The sequence below is a fragment of the Rhamphochromis longiceps genome, linkage group LG23 (genome assembly GCF_057381845.1).
Source record: "Rhamphochromis longiceps isolate RC_006_pf linkage group LG23, R_longiceps_female_GT1.1, whole genome shotgun sequence".
In the NCBI taxonomy this organism is placed as follows: Eukaryota; Metazoa; Chordata; class Actinopteri; order Cichliformes; family Cichlidae; genus Rhamphochromis; species Rhamphochromis longiceps.
The window spans coordinates 6,353,774-6,370,037 of NC_140578.1; the positions used below are offsets into that span (position 1 = coordinate 6,353,774).

Genomic DNA, 16,264 nt, shown 5'->3' on the forward strand with positions numbered 1-16,264 from the left:
CCAACATGTAACAGTCTAAGACTGTTAGCCGTCATTAAAGTAATTTGATAAATGTCTGTTTTTTGTTACCATGCGTAGGGGGTCATCACTGTATGATTGCTGCCTTTAAAATTGAGCGATTCATTTTTTTATCCGTACATTTTATTCAGTATGAACCAGTTATCTTCCCTTAACAATATTCCTTCAGTACCAGTATTATTAAGAAATAAATGCTATAAGATATGTACATGATGCATTTTATTAAAAACATTTATTAAAAAAGCTGTGTTGGTTTTAGAACAGTGAGGGGGGGGGGGGGGGGGGGGGTCTGTTACGCCTGACTTATTTACAAGCCAGTGCTTTTGTTCTCATTCAAGCTATTTTCTCCATGTATTTATCAATCCATGTATTGTATTACATGTAGGCTCAGGACAACAGTGCGAAAAATAGAAATTATTATTGGTATTGTCATCTTTTATAAGACACAGATCTACATTGACTTCAGGTAAAAAAAAAAAAAAAGAAAAAGAAAACAATTATGATTTCTTTTTTTTGGGGGGGGGGCAGTCACATTAAAATGTTTGGATATCTTAAAATACCAGAATGATTGAACAATTTTTATTTTATTTTACTGTTTAGCCTTCTAAACAAATGAAGACTGATAAGTTTTTACTGGAAAATATGTTTCTTGTGGCTGAAAGCTTTTTTCACAGACACAGAGATTATTATATCCACCAGTTCCAAGTCAGCGGTGTACCAGCCCATTTCTAACTAGGAAGGAGTGATTCAGTCATGTAAATCTTCTGTACACAAATGCAGTACATCAGCAATAAAGAAGTAAAACCATCATCTCACCCACACCTGGGTAATGTTTGCTTTCTTTTTCTTTCAGTGGGTCTTTTCTTCAGCAGTGGGAAGGTGTGTAGGAGACAGCAACATTTTGCCATGGCAACATCACATACCTCTGGTCTGGGTAAGAGGCCAAAAGGAAAGAGTATATGCCATGGAAGTCATACACAGATACACATACATTGATCATTATGAGGAATCTGACTCAGATGACTCTAGGATGGTCCATATGGGTTCTAGTAAGATGCAAATAAAACTATTTTGTATGACCACATTCAAGCATAAAGCCACAAGTAAGAGTTTTTGTACACATTTAATTAAATTACTGAGACACAGTGTGATTCAGATGACTGATGCAGATCAGTGGTTATTGTTCCAGTGAAAGTGCGTTCTTATAGAGAATATTGTGAGTTAAACCAGCAAAACAACTTCCTTATTTCCTCCCTTAACAGTTCAATTCAGTTACATTTAATTTTATTTATACTGCGCCAAATCAGACAACAGTCACCTCAAGTTTTAAACTTAAACTCGAAAGAAAGGATACCTGCCTCCCAAATCCAAACTGTGTGTTGGTTCCACAGAACAGGGGCCTGAAAACTGAAGGCTCTGCCTCTTATTCTACTTTTAAATACCCTAGGAACCACAAGTAAGCCAGCAGTCTGAAAGCAAAGTGCTCTACTGGAGTGATATTGAACTATGAGGTCTTTAAGATACGATGGGCCCTTATATGTGATGAGAAGGATTTTAAAATCAATTTAACTGAAGGGCTTTCTAGGAGTTTTTAGGACCACACATCAATAATGAATCACAAGTCCAGCCTAGAAGTAATAAGTGCATGAACTAGTTTTTCAGCATCACTCTGAGAAAGGATGTTTCTGATTTAAGAGAATTAAATTTTTCTTGCAATTGTGAGAAAAGTCTTACATATTGGTTTAATGTCACCACTGAAGAACATATTCTGGTCAAAAACGACTCCAAGATTCCTCACAGTGTTACTGGAAGCCAAGCTAATGCGATCTAGAGTAAGCATCTGGCTAGATACCATATCTTTTGAGCCGAGTAGAATAACTTCAGTTGTATCTGAATTTAAAAGCGGGAAATTATCCAGGTCTTTATGCCTTTCAGACATTTCTACAATTTAAATAATTGATGTGTGTCAATTGGCTTTATTGACAAATAAAGCTGGGTGTCATCGACATCACAATGAAAATGTATGCTGTGCCTTTTAAATGATACTACCTAAGGGAAGCACTGCACCCAGGCTGAGCGGAAGAGGCTCCAGAGAGTGGTCAACACAGCGCAGAAGATCATCGGCTGTCCCCTCCCCTTTGTCACAGACATTCATACATCCGAGTGCAATACTCACAGAATGTCACTTTTTGTTTTATTGTTTGCTTGTTTGCTTGTTTTTACCATTCACTAACCTTTAAAGAACAGGGGGGAAAGGTTCCCTCATGCTTCTACAACTGTGAAACCTGACTGTTACAACTGAGCTGTTTTCCTGGGAGACCATGGAGGCCTAAATAATACAGAATCAGGGGGGAAAGGCAGTCCAGCTTATTATTCCATCAGTCCATTTTCTTCTTCCTATCCATTTCAGGGTTGCAGAGTTGCTGGAACACAGCTCTCTGTGAGAGGTATGGTACATCTCTTGTCCTATGACAACTCTGCATAATTACACAACTGTACATAATAGACCAAATTTAATCAGACCACATACATATTCCACACTGAAAACTTCTTAGCTTTACAATAAAGACACCTTATGAAACACATCTGATTATGCAAAAGTGTTCATTCATATAACTGACAGTTTCAATTTACAAATTTACAAAGTTAAATAAATTCTTTTATATATATATATATATATATATATATATATATATATATATATATATATATATATATATATATATATATATATATATATATATATATATATATAGAGAGAGAGAGAGAGAGAGAGAGAGAGAGAGAGAGAGAGAGAGAGAGAGAGAGAGAGAGAGATGAATAAAGTTTTTGTGAAAATGACTACTGAGTCCGGTGCATCTCTGGAGGCCCCAGGAATGAAAGGAACCGGGGTAAAACTGATTTCCCAACAATAGATAGATAGATAGATAGATAGATAGATAGATAGATAGATAGATAGATAGATAGATAGATAGATAGATAGATAGATAGATAGATAGATAGATAGATAGATAGATAGATAGATGAAACTGCAGAATCAATCTCTTAGATTATGTTTTCTCATCAGTGCGTTACATGTACAACGACAATAAGGGGATATTCTATTCTGTTCTATTCTATGAGATGAAAGGTTCATTCATTGACTCTGAATAGATTTCATCATGCAGACACAAGGGAATGCGGTGCTCTTTAAACACAGGCCGTTGTGAAAGCGCTGTATCACCATCACCTTTAACCCCCCCCCCCCAAGCGTGACAGGCTTACAAAACCACTGCCTTGTGCCTGGAAAAGACAGATTACAGACTTTCAGCTGCTGCTGCTGCTGTCTCTCTCTTTAACTATGTGGTTTTCCAGCTTTTTGCTGAGCACCGAGGGGGTTTTAATCTCTATTTTTTTCTTCCTTCTGATCACATACCACCTCAAAAACAGGAATCCAAGGAATTTTCCACCAGGACCATTTGCTTTACCCTTTATTGGGAATTTCCAGATTGTGGACAAGAAACACCCACATATTTATTTTACCAAGGTAAACTTGTCAAGTCATACTTGTATTATGTTAAGTGGATTCTAAGTATTGAGTGTCATTGAGTGTTTATAGTACTGCTTTGTTTATTTGGACATATTGTTGTGTGCTGGTGTGTCTACATGCTCTACTTTCAAGACAGAAACTGAGATGTTCATGTTACACTCACAAATAATTCTTATTTCTACTTAAACACAGGGAGGAGAGAATACTTCAGAAACAAGTCCATTGTTGTGGAAATTTATTAACAAAGCCTGCAGACACGATGAGCAGTTAAAACCCAACACTTTATTTCCCATGCATGAGGAGAGACGTCAGTCAGGGGGCACTGAAAGTCGTCTCTGACAATGAACAGTTCAGGTCCCTTTTAAACACAGTCACAGAGCAAAAGGCTTTTACAGTTGCAGTTCACACCTTGGCTCTAAACAGAAAAACTCTCTATCACCTGTGTGAATCTCCCCCACTCTGGGGTCAAGTCTTCCTGTGTGAGCTTCCGTCTCCTGGGAGGCATTCACCAGTTTCTCACCGTCTGTTTCCCAGCGTGAATGAGGTGTGAACCAGACATACTAAACTAAGTAACATGAAGGCCTTTCATCAAGACAATACAATAAAGGACAATACGCTAAAGAGAAATCCCACAACACCATGCACACCGCTTGTGGTCTACGTTCATGCACTTTAGAAAAACTTTTTAAAAATCTTTATTAATGTTGCTGTGTGGTACAGCCCATCCAAGAAGGTTCTCCTCCTTTTTTGAAGACGAAAATGTATTTTTTGTTTATCACTCTTAACAATGAGAAAACAAAAGTTGATGTGATTTGATTTGGATTTTGAATATTTACATTTGTTAGTCAAACTGTGAGTGTGGATTTCTGGCTTCTGAGCAGAGCAGTTTACACATATAAAACCAAACATATTTATTTCATCCTTTGTGTTTGTTGTGTTTTTTGTAGCTGGCTGAAGTCTATGGGAACGTGTTCAGTTTCTGCTTCGGCAGCAATAAAATGGTAATGATCTCTGGATATAAGATGGTAAAAGAGGCTCTGGTGACGCAAGCTGACAACTTTGTGAATCGACCATACAGTGCCCTGGCTGACAGGTTTTACTCGGGACCCACAGGTTAAGAAATTATTCTCCATTTCCTCTCATTCAGTGCAGGAATTGTTTCCCAGTTATTAACTCCCAAATCTGCATGTTTGTATTTAGAGGGTCTGTTCAAGAGCAACGGTGGGAAATGGAAGGCACAGAGACGCTTTGCTTTGTCTGCATTACGAGACTTCGGCCTGGGGAAAAAACGCATGGAACAGTGTATCTGTGAGGAGATCCGATACCTGCAGGAGGAGATAGAGCAGGAGAAAGGTGCTTTACATTAAGTGGAACATAAGCTCACAATCCTGCACAAGGGAGCAAAAAGTTACCTGTAACAATTGTCTCTTCTTCTTCTTCTTCAGGTAAACTTTTCAGTGCAGCAGGTCTCTTCAACAATGCTGTGTCTAATATAGTTTGCCAGCTGGTGATGGGGAAAAGATATGATTACAGTGACCACAACTTCCAGCTCATGCTGAAGTATCTGTCTGAGAGTCTTCAGTTGGAGGGCTCCATATGGGGTCAGGTAAGTCAAAAACAATTTACTTCTTCCAGAGTATGACAAAAGCATGCATGCTGTGCTTTTTCTCTGACAGATTTCCCCTCTGTAAATACTAGGCCGTTGCTTTAATGCTTTGAATAAAACTGTCTCTTATCATTTGTTATTAACAAGCTCTATGAATCATTCCCTGGAGTGATGAAGCGTTTGCCAGGTCCTCATAACAAAATGTTCAGCTATTTCGACATAGTCAAAGATTTCATCGCTCAGGAGATAAAGAGCCACAAGGAGGACCTGGACCCCAACAATCCCCGAGACTACATCGATGCTTTCCTTATCAAGATGGAGAATGTATGTGGACACTGCATTGCACAAACTGAACTGTAAAACTGAACCATTTTCTAATATTAATTGACAAATGTGACTTTTCAATATCTCTGTGCAGCTCAATGAATCTGACCTGGGCTTCACTGAGACCAACCTGGTTTTGTGCTCTGCTGATCTTTTCCTGGCTGGAACAGAAACAACTGCCACTACTTTGCTGTGGGCTCTGGTTTTCTTGATCAGACATCCTGATGTCCAGGGTGGGTGGCTTATAAGCCCTTATATGGAGCTTTAAAATAGCCAAAAGACCAAATGTGAGATTATTTACTTTTGACAAATCCTAACATCAGCCAAAACAAGCCACTGTTCATTTTACAGGTGTTTAATACAAACAACCGGACAAGTTCAAATTGAGTGCAGAAATGTGTATTGCTCCCAGGAGTAACTGTTCACAATGAAAAACACAGTTCACCTTGTACTGTTAATGTCCTCTCCATGTGGTTTTAGTCTGCAGGCTCCAAGTAGCTCTGCAACATCTCCATAGGTTCAACTATCCATCTTCTAGCAACTTGTAGTGTGTACAGGATGTTGTTTAAAAGAGGCACCTACATCAGTATCAATAGGACCAAATTCTGATCTCATCTGATAAGGATGGGAAATGCAATGGCCCTGCATGCATTAGCAGCATTTGCACACAGCAGATCAAGAACTGTCTTCAGAAAAAATCATAAACACACTAAAATACTGGATTAGCCGTGACGTGAGTCATGCCGCAATGGATCAGATGATTGTAAATGTGAACAGTAACAACAATAACAGGAACTAGTATGGATGCAATCCAGCAGCTTTCAATTCAATATGTGGACCAAAGAAACAGTTCTTCACACAAACATGCTGACGATTGCACCACTTTTTGTTCACCAACAGTGCATTTACTTCACCGTTCTTCTTGTCACTCAGATTGCACCCAAAATGTTCTGCAGGGGCTGTTGTACTGTCAACCAGGAAGGTGTGAGTTCATTAAGGAGAGTACTGGACTTGATTTATTGAGACAGAGAAATTAATCATTTTATATTTGGTGATTGAACTCAGATGACCCATCATGGCAGGCAGAACAGAATCCTGGTTTTGATAGGAGTTAGGACAGAGTCTACCTCAGAGTGACTCAGGTCAGGTGGAGGTGTGGAGTCTGAAAGGGAGAATGACAGAAGAGTACAGAGCTTTAAAGCACACAGAGTGGATGATGATTGGCTCAATGAAGGCAGCGAGAATATGATTGAACTTGAATAATGATGTCAGTATTGATTTGGACAATGTAAAAACTGGAAGTGATGTGAAGCATGTACTAGCAGGCAAAGTTAAATAGAGTTAAATGATTAAACAATTATCACTCCTTTTTAATCTATGCACGAGTTCAATAATCATCATCTCAGTATCCTCATGGTGCTTTATTTTCGGAAAAAAAAAAAAAAAAAGGACAAACAATAATAGAGAGAAAACCCCAATAATCAGACGACCCCTTATGAATAAGCACTGTTAACGGGAAGAACCAGAATTGGAGAGGGGCAGCCATCTATTGGGCAGAGGAGAGAGAGATGGGACAAAATACTTCTAACGCTAACAACTAATAACACATTTTGTTTTCTGTTCTCATGCTGACCTCCCATAAGGAGTCCAGCATGACTACAGGTCTCTTTTTTCCCCTCCTCCACTTGCCCATTGTTTTTTCCATATTACTACCCGTCTCCGACCTGTCTACCCACGTCATATCTTTGCTATGTACAGTGGGGCAAAAAAGTATTTAGTCAGCCACCGATTGTGCAAGTTCCCCCACTTAAAATGATGACAGACGTCAGTAATTTGCACCAGAGGTACACTTCAACTGTGAGAGACAGAATGTGAAAAAAAAATCCATGAATTCACATGGTAGGATTTGTAAAGAATTTAGTCGTAAATCAGGGTGGAAAATAAGTATTTGGTCACCTCAAACAAGGAAAATCTCTGGCTCTCACAGACCTGTAACGTCTTCTGTAAGAAGCTTTTCTGTCCCCCACTCGTTACCTGTATGAATGGCACCTGTTTGAACTCATCATCTGTATAAAAGACACCTGTCCACAGCCTCAAACAGTCAGACTCCAAACTCCGCCATGGCCAAGACCAAAGAGCTTTCGAAGGACACCAGGAAAAGTATTGTAGACCTGCACCAGACTGGGAAGAGTGAATCTACAATAGGCAAGCAGCTTGGTGTGAAAAAATCAACTGTGGGAGCAATCATCAGAAAATGGAAGACATACAAGACCACTGATAATCTCCCTCGATCTGGGGCTCCACGCAAGATCTCATCCCGTGGGGTCAAAATGATCATGAGAACGGTGAGCAAAGATCTCAGAACCACACGGGGGGACCTGGTGAATGACCTGCAGAGAGCTGGGACCAAAGTAACAAAGGTCACCATCAGTAACACACTACAACGGCAGGGAATCAAATCCCGCAGTGCCAGACGTGTTCCGCTGCTGAAGCCAGTGCATGTCCAGGCCCGTCTGAAGTTTGCCAGAGAGCACATGGATGATACAGCAGAGGATTGGGAGAATGTCATGTGGTCAGATGAAACCAAAGTAGAACTTTTTGGTATAAACTCAACTCGTCGTGTTTGGAGGAAGAAGAATACTGAGTTGCATCCCAAGAACACCATACCTACTGTGAAACATGGGGGTGGAAACATCATGCTATGGGGCTGTTTTTCTGCCAAGGGGACAGGACGACTGATCCGTGTTAAGGACAGAATGAATGGGGCCATGTATCGTGAGATTTTGAGCCAAAACCTCCTTCCATCAGTGAGAACTTTGAAGATGAAACGAGGCTGGGTCTTCCAACATGACAATGATCCAAAACACACCGCCCGGGCAACAAAGGAGTGGCTCCGTAAGAAGCATTTGAAAGTCCTGGAGTGGCCTAGCCAGTCTCCAGACCTCAACCCCATAGAAAATCTGTGGCGGGAGTTGAAAGTCCGTGTTGCTCGGCGACAGCCCCAAAACATCACTGCTCTCGAGAAGATCTGCATGGAGGAATGGGCCAAAATACCAGCTACTGTGTGTGCAAACCTGGTAAAGACCTATAGTAAACGTTTGACCTCTGTTATTGCCAACAAAGGTTATGTTACAAAGTATTGAGTTGTATTTTTGTTATTGACCAAATACTTATTTTCCACCCTGATTTACGAATAAATTCTTTACAAATCCTACCATGTGGATTCATGGATTTTTTTTTCACATTCTGTCTCTCACAGTTGAAGTGTACCTCTGGTGCAAATTACTGACCTCTGTCGTCATTTTAAGTGGGGGAACTTAAAATGGAACAATCGGTGGCTGACTAAATACTTTTTTGCCCCACTGTATGTATGGTCGGGGGGGGGGTCCAATTTCACTGCAGGTGTAAACATTGCATGTGACAAATAAAAGGCTTGACGACATTTCAGACAAGTTTTTATGAAGCACATAGCACTAAATTCTGAATCACTGCACTAAGCTCATCCTTTTTTATTGCCCAAGAACCTCACACTCTCAGCGATTACAGCTGGAGCAGAGTTTATATCTTTGTGTTTGGTTGCTTAGCTCCAGCTCAGCAGCCCTGTTGTCTCCCCCTTTGTCTCTGAGGAACAGAATGTGTTCCATTCATTATTATGAGTGTCCTCACCACCAACAGTTTGTCCCGTGTGTAAAGTGGCTCTCTAGTGGCAAAAGAAAACATCATGAGCAAGAAAAACAAAGGTGTACAAAATAACCACGATATTACAAATAAAGAATAACAACAAAGAGTAAGTTACTCAGACCAAAAAAGCACAGACTGAGACTCATAATTGTGCTATGGTAACAGACAGGTGTTGAAATATGGCTTCTTCTGAACTCTATTAATTCTCTTTCACAGAGAAAGTCCAGGCAGAGATAGATAACGTGATTGGACAAACCCGCCAGCCTTCCATGGCTGACAGACCAAATCTGCCCTACACTGATGCCGTCATCCACGAGATTCAGAGGATGGGAAATATTATTCCTCTCAATGGACTCAGAGTTGCTGCCAAGGATACAACCCTGGATGGTTACCACATACCCAAGGTGCATGCAATATACATTTTAAGCTTCACATATTTGCTCTGTCAGGTGTTGTTGTTAAAGTGTATCTTGTTGTTATCTTGTGGTTTTTTTCTAGGGTACCAGTGTGTTGCCTGTACTCACCTCTGTGCTGTTTGACAAGACTGAATGGGAGACTCCAGACACCTTCAACCCAGGACACTTCCTGGATGCTGATGGGAAGTTTGTGAAGAGAGAAGCATTCCTACCTTTCTCTGCAGGTAAAACCCCACAATGAGTGTGTTGTTTTAGCAAAACCTGAACAAGAAAAAAAACATCATCCACAGGTTGTAAACCTGCACGTGTATGTGTTTGCAAATTTGTCAGGGAACCGTGTGTGTCTTGGTGAAAGCCTCGCCAAGATGGAGCTGTTCCTGTTTTTTGTCAGCTTGCTGCAGCAGTTCACTTTCTCTGTTCCTGATGGAGTGGAGCTGAGCACAGAGGGAGTTTCTGGAATTGTACGTGTGCCTGAACCCTTCAAGGTTCACGCCAAGGCTCGATAAATCTCACTGAGCCATTTAACCAACGACTAAGAGTCAAGACTGAGAAAAAGTATTTTAATGAAGGATGGATTTTTTTTTAAATTTTAATATCTTCATGTCATTGCTGTATCACTGCTGCCTGCAAAGATTACCTGATTTTCTTTACATGTGCATCCGAATCACTATATTGTGTTTTAATTCAAGGATATTCCATCATTAAATTGCAATAACGACAAATTGTAATGTACACTTTTAGTAATAAAATGTATTCATAACTAGTTGTTTGCCAATCTGTGTCGCACACCTGATTTAATTCACTGGTTACACAAGAAACCGTATATGCAAAGCCACAACTACATATTCAACTAGCTTCTTTTCCCATTTTAACATTTGATTTTTTCACAAGCCAGTGCTCCTCTAGTCTGCATGTCAAAGTATTGTTGTGTGTATGCATACACGTGAATGCTAGACAAAGTGCTCAGGTATATAATCAAAGTGCTTTGTGAATGAGGCTGGTAGTAGATAGCACTTTAAATGCTCAGCTATACTTAATATGTAAGCACCAGTACATTTAACTATTTGTGTTACTATTCAAGTTTTTTTTCTCCCTTATATCAGTTTACTGAAAACCGTTCACGTATGTATGTAAAGATTTCACATAAAACAAAAATGTTTGTGCTACTTTTTAGTAGAATCTGTAATAATTGAGGCCTGACCCAGTATCAGACAAACTTTCACACACACACACAGATCATTATATATACCCAAGCTGTGAGTCAGCAGTGTACCAGCCCATCTCTAAATAGGAAGGGATCCTGGAGCTGAGGTCCTGATCACTTAGTTTTACTCTGCTTCACAATGCAGCTGCGTGATTTGTTTCTTTGTCTTGATATAAAGGAGCAGCTGCTTATTATTTTTGCCGGCCTCCTTATGGTATATTTTCATTTTCGTAAGGATAAGGATCCACCGGGCTTTCCTCCAGGCCCTCCAGCTCTACCTATTTTAGGAAACATCTTCAACATTGATGCCAAACAGCCTCATATTTACCTAACCAAGGTAAGCTGACATCATTGTGGCATTTACACATTTCTTAAAAGTCCACTTGGGCAACCTCAGGATTTCCACTGACACTGACGCTCTTTAGTTAAACTTTTTTATCTGAAGTAGAATCACTGCTTGAATAGTTTAAAGAGAACATTAATAATAAAGTTAAGAAAATGTTCATGTTTCACTCTGGAAAAATAATAAAATAATACCAAATACCTTGCAGATACTAAGTTATAGTGTTAACAACAGGTTGTGCTATGCATCTTATCAGAATCACATGCTAGACAACAGGCCACTTATTGTCTGCCGCTGCATCCACAGCTTGCTGATTTTTATGGGAATGTGTTCTGCATACGTCTGGGAAGACACAAAACAGTGTTTGTGTCCGGGTGGAAGATGGTGAAGGAAGCTTTAGTAACACAAGCGGACAACTTTGTGGACCGGCCTTACAGCCCGATGGTGACCAGAATTTATTCAGGGAACTCAGGTGAATCACACAAAAAAAATACACAAATGCAATACTTCAGCAACAAAGCAGTCAGGTCAACCTCTGAGCCACACCTCAGTAATTTTTGCTTTCTTTTCCTTTCAGCGGGTCTTTTCTTCAGTAATGGGAAGGTGTGGAGGAGACAGCGACGTTTTGCCATGACTACTTTACGCACCTTTGGTTTAGCTAAGGAGTCGACAGAGCAGAGTATTTGTGATGAAAGTCAACATCTGAAGGACACGATGGAAAAGGAGAAAGGTCAAGAGACAGCAATGAGTGAAAGCAAAACACACACAGTGTACTGTGACTAAACGCATTTCCTGTCTTCAGGTGAGCCATTCGACCCAGTGCCGTTCTTAAACAATGCTGTCTCCAACATCATCTGCAAGATAGTGTTTGGGAGACGATTTGACTACAGTGACCACAACTTCCAGATCATGCTGAGCAATCTGACTGAGATGGCCTATCTGGAAGGTTCCATATGGGCTCTAGTAAGACACAGTGGGATTTTTTTCTTCCTGAAAATATTGAAAGGTAACCCACCACTGAATAATTTTTTTCAATTTCCTCCCCTAACAGCTATATGATGCATTCCCAGGACTGATGAAACACCTGCCGGGACCTCACAATCGCATCTTTAGCAGCTCCAAATCTTTGGTGGCATCTATCAGGGAAGAGATCGAGAAACATAAGTTAGATCTGGACCCCAACAACCCGAGAGATTACATTGACAGCTTCCTCATAAAGGAGAAAGTATGCTGTTTACGTTCAACCAAAATAATAATAACAGTAATAAATAAAATCTGTTCATTAACTTGTATTTTTGATACCTTGCTTTGCTCGCTAGCACAACAGAAACAGTCATTTGGGCTTTGAGGAAGAAAACCTGGTTCTGTGCTGTCTGGACTTGTTCCTGGCTGGCAGTGAAACCACTTCAAAGACTTTGCAGTGGGGACTCATCTATCTCATCATGAACCCTCAGATCCAGTGTAAGTTCAGAACAAAACTAGTTTTTAATACCATCCAGGTCAGAGATCAAAATAATTATATGACACAGATACCTGCTAATTAACAAGTTAATATAATTTGACTCCTAGGTAAAGTCCAGGAAGAGATAGACAGAGTGATCGGACAGACCCGTCAGCCCACCATGGCAGACAAACCCAACCTGCCTTACACTGATGCTGTCATCCACGAGATCCAGAGGATGGGAAACATCGTTCCACTCAATGGACTCAGGATGGCCGCCAAGGACACAATCCTGGGTGGTTACTTCATACCCAAGGTGCATCTGGTCTGCTCATAGAACACAGCAGCTTAAGCCCCCTACATAAGATTAAAAATTGCTTAGTTCAAGTTCTTGCGTTGGTTTCATCCAGGTAAACCATCACGTTGGGGACCAAAAACAAGGTTTGCATTTGCCAAAAATAATTTCGCTTTTTACAAAAATACTTTTCTATTTCCAAAATAAACAATGACTGAGATTTCTATTTTTCCACTAGCCACACTGCAACTTAAAACTGAATGTTGCTTTCAAATGCATTGCAGATGCCAAAATGGGAAAACATTTTTTTCTGAAAGAGAGCAAGGTCGCTAATAATGATACATGCTAAATATATAGCCTATACCTTAACAAAACAGTATGTGTCGTTTCCCAGATTATAACCCCCTTAACAGTGTTAGCAATGAGCAAGTGTTTACTGTCAACAAGCCCTTGCATGAGATTTTAGGCAGGGTTCTTTGTCCTTTTTTCAAGATAAAATGGTCTTTTTTTTGTCTTATATTTGTTCTTACAAACATTGCCTAGCTGTATAAACCAGCACTTTGAATACCATCTTTGAATGTGACTGCTCTCGTCTATGTGCAGGGGACCTCTGTGATGCCTAACCTGACTTCAGTGCTGTTTGATAAGAATAAATGGGAGACTCCAGACACCTTTAATCCTGAACATTTCCTAGATAGCGAGGGCAAGTTTGTGAGGAGGGGAGCATTTTTACCTTTCTCTGCAGGTAATTTTAACATATAAACTGTAATTATGATATTGGTTAGATGGGGTGATAACCAGAGTCACCTTCATTTCCCAGGAAGGCGTGCGTGTCTCGGTGAGGGGCTGGCAAGGATGGAACTCTTCCTGTTTTTTGTCAGTTTGTTTCAGAAGTTTAATTTTTCCACTCTGGATGGAGTCAAGCTGAGTACAGAAGGAGTCACCGGAGCCACTCGCACACCCTACCCTTTTAAGGTGTACGCTAAGCCGCGCTGAACCATCCCCAACAAATCAACAGAAAAAGCAAATATGAATATTGTTGTGTTGCTGTGAGATGGAGACTATGCCTTTTTCTATATTATTATTATTATTTATCGTATACTGAGTTTTGACTACAGACTGTACATAAAAGACAGACCTCACACTGGTTAACAAAGTGCATTGTAAAGCCTTAAGCTGGCATCTTCACTATTTTTGTGACTCGAATGTGATGTAATAAGCAAGAGGCAGCGCTAACTTTGAAACTGAAACTTTTCTTTAAAGGAGAATATGTCCAGTAGGGGGTAGCTCAAATCTGCTGCAACATTTTCTGATTGTTGCCATGGCTGTTTAGAAGTGCTTCCATGATGTGCTGAGCAGACGTCTAGCGCTATTAAGCATTGGAATACTCCCTAATGTGTGCACACACACACACACACACACACACAGCTACATGCACGTGCCCAGTTGAACCACAGTATTATTTTGTAAGGCTATATAAGATGGCACGTGTGCAGACATTAGTCAACTATGCTGCTTGTTGCTATACCTTTTATGTTTTCCACAAAAGTGCCAATAACTGTTTCCAAATGTTTTTTAGTCAGTGCTGGATGTGTGGAAGCTACGAACAAACTGATATACTAGACTACAACTGCTGTTTTTTTTAATTACAGTTGTTTTGCTGTGGTGACTAATTCTATTTACATAATTAAAGGTCAGGATGAATTTGATATGCAGATTAGCTTTAAATGAGACACACAGTTGTGTGTTACGTGACCCTTAAGTGTGAGTTTTAAATTGCATTCGGTTGTTTAATTTGCTTGTGAAAATTATCAATCATTGTTGATATTTATATTGTTATTGCACCAACATTTCCTTTAAGGTAAACAGGTTCAAAGTCATCAAAATATTTATCTTCCTAAATTTAAATAATGCAACTTCTGCATCACCAATTGGATTTTTATTTTGTTTTTACAGTTTATTCAAAATATCCGAGGCCTACATTTCAGAGACATGTACAGTTATTACCCCAAAACCGAGGAGGTCGTTTCAACAATCAGTTGAAACTTATTATTCACAATTAAAATGCTCCGGTACTTATCCAACTAGTTCAAAAACTACAAACATTCAAGTTTTAAAATGTATAATATAGTACATAAAAAACTAAAGTAAAAATAGAGCAACAAACTAAAAGCATTTCTATTCACAGAGTTCTTAACTGATCTGAATAGGAAAATTAGCAACCAAAGCGGAAAATTATAAGTGTGATGCAAAGTCGTCTCTTGATTGCAGACATTGACCATGATGTGCCCTCACACATTATGTAATATCAACACCCAACTCAAAAATAGAGACTAACTCTAAAGTGCCATCCAAACACCCTGGACTTCATTAATAGGTTAATAGGTTTTTAGCGTTATTTTGTTATCGTTTTTATCGTTAACTCGGTTTTTCTGGGTCTTTTCACGTGTGTTATGAATAAATCTTTTTTTGGTACCGGTACTAGTTTTATTTTGTTGTATTTATCCGCGACACGGTGGCACGGTGGTTAGCACCGTTGCCGCACAGCAAGAAGGTCCTGAGTTCAATTCCAACATCAGGCCGGGGTCTTTCTGTGTGGAATTTGCATGTTCTCCCCGTGTCTGTGTGGGTTCCCTCCGGGTACTCCGGCTTCCTCCCACTGTCCAAAGACATGCAGCCTGTGGGGATAGGTTAATTGGATAATCTAAATTGTCACTAGGTGTGAGTGCGAATGGTTGTCTGTCCCTGTGTGTTGGCCCTGTGACAGACTGGCGACCTGTCCAGGGTGTACCCTGCCTCTCGCCCTATGACAGCTGGGATAGGCTCCAGCGCCCCCCGCGACCCTGAAAAGGATAAGCGAATGGATGGATGGACCTTAAAGGCCGGTCCGTGAAAATATTGTCGGGCATAAACCAGTCCGTGGCGCAAAAAAGGTTGGGGACCACTGAGTACAGAGTAAAATGACTCAAACTACATGTACCGGAACACTCCCAGGTTTATGCCAAGGCTTGCTGAATTATACAATCTTGCCAAGAAATCTCTATTTATCAAAGTGTAGCAAACAAAGAAGACTGTTGCAATTTCTTTGATATCAGCCTTTGGTTGGACTAGTGTTCAGTAAGACCTGAAAGTAGAAACTGAGGTGATAAATTCACAAACAACAGGCTTGAACAGTAGTATTTGGGACCATTTTATCTGAGTGTGTCAGAGCTACAGGTGAATGATCTAGCATCATCCACACACAACAGCAGGGTGAAAAATACAGTATCAAAATGCGAATTTGAATTATTCTGGAGCCTGAACTTTTGGCTCACAGCGATGATTTGCACACACCGACCACATCATCTGAAACCTTTGGTTTGTGTTATTAGATTATTCTGTTATTATATGTTACCTTATATATGTAA

General features: G+C 40.1%; 2 protein-coding genes across 2 annotated transcripts; both read left to right on the forward strand.

Moving 5' to 3' along the window:
• Positions 1–3,306: 3,306 nt before the first annotated feature.
• On the forward strand, positions 3,307–10,302 carry LOC146641130 (cytochrome P450 2J6-like). Its single transcript, XM_085398052.1, has 9 exons — positions 3,307–3,544; positions 4,495–4,660; positions 4,748–4,900; positions 4,993–5,153; positions 5,301–5,477; positions 5,572–5,710; positions 9,375–9,562; positions 9,657–9,798; positions 9,905–10,302. Exons 1-9 carry the CDS (start codon positions 3,359–3,361, stop codon positions 10,078–10,080), a joined length of 1,488 nt encoding a protein of 495 aa, XP_085254178.1. The 5' UTR covers positions 3,307–3,358; the 3' UTR covers positions 10,081–10,302.
• A 615-nt stretch (positions 10,303–10,917) lies between these two features.
• On the forward strand, positions 10,918–14,936 carry LOC146641131 (cytochrome P450 2J6-like). Its single transcript, XM_085398053.1, has 9 exons — positions 10,918–11,115; positions 11,428–11,593; positions 11,699–11,851; positions 11,924–12,084; positions 12,173–12,346; positions 12,441–12,582; positions 12,691–12,878; positions 13,461–13,602; positions 13,678–14,936. Exons 1-9 carry the CDS (start codon positions 10,918–10,920, stop codon positions 13,851–13,853), a joined length of 1,500 nt encoding a protein of 499 aa, XP_085254179.1. The 3' UTR covers positions 13,854–14,936.
• Positions 14,937–16,264: the final 1,328 nt, after the last annotated feature.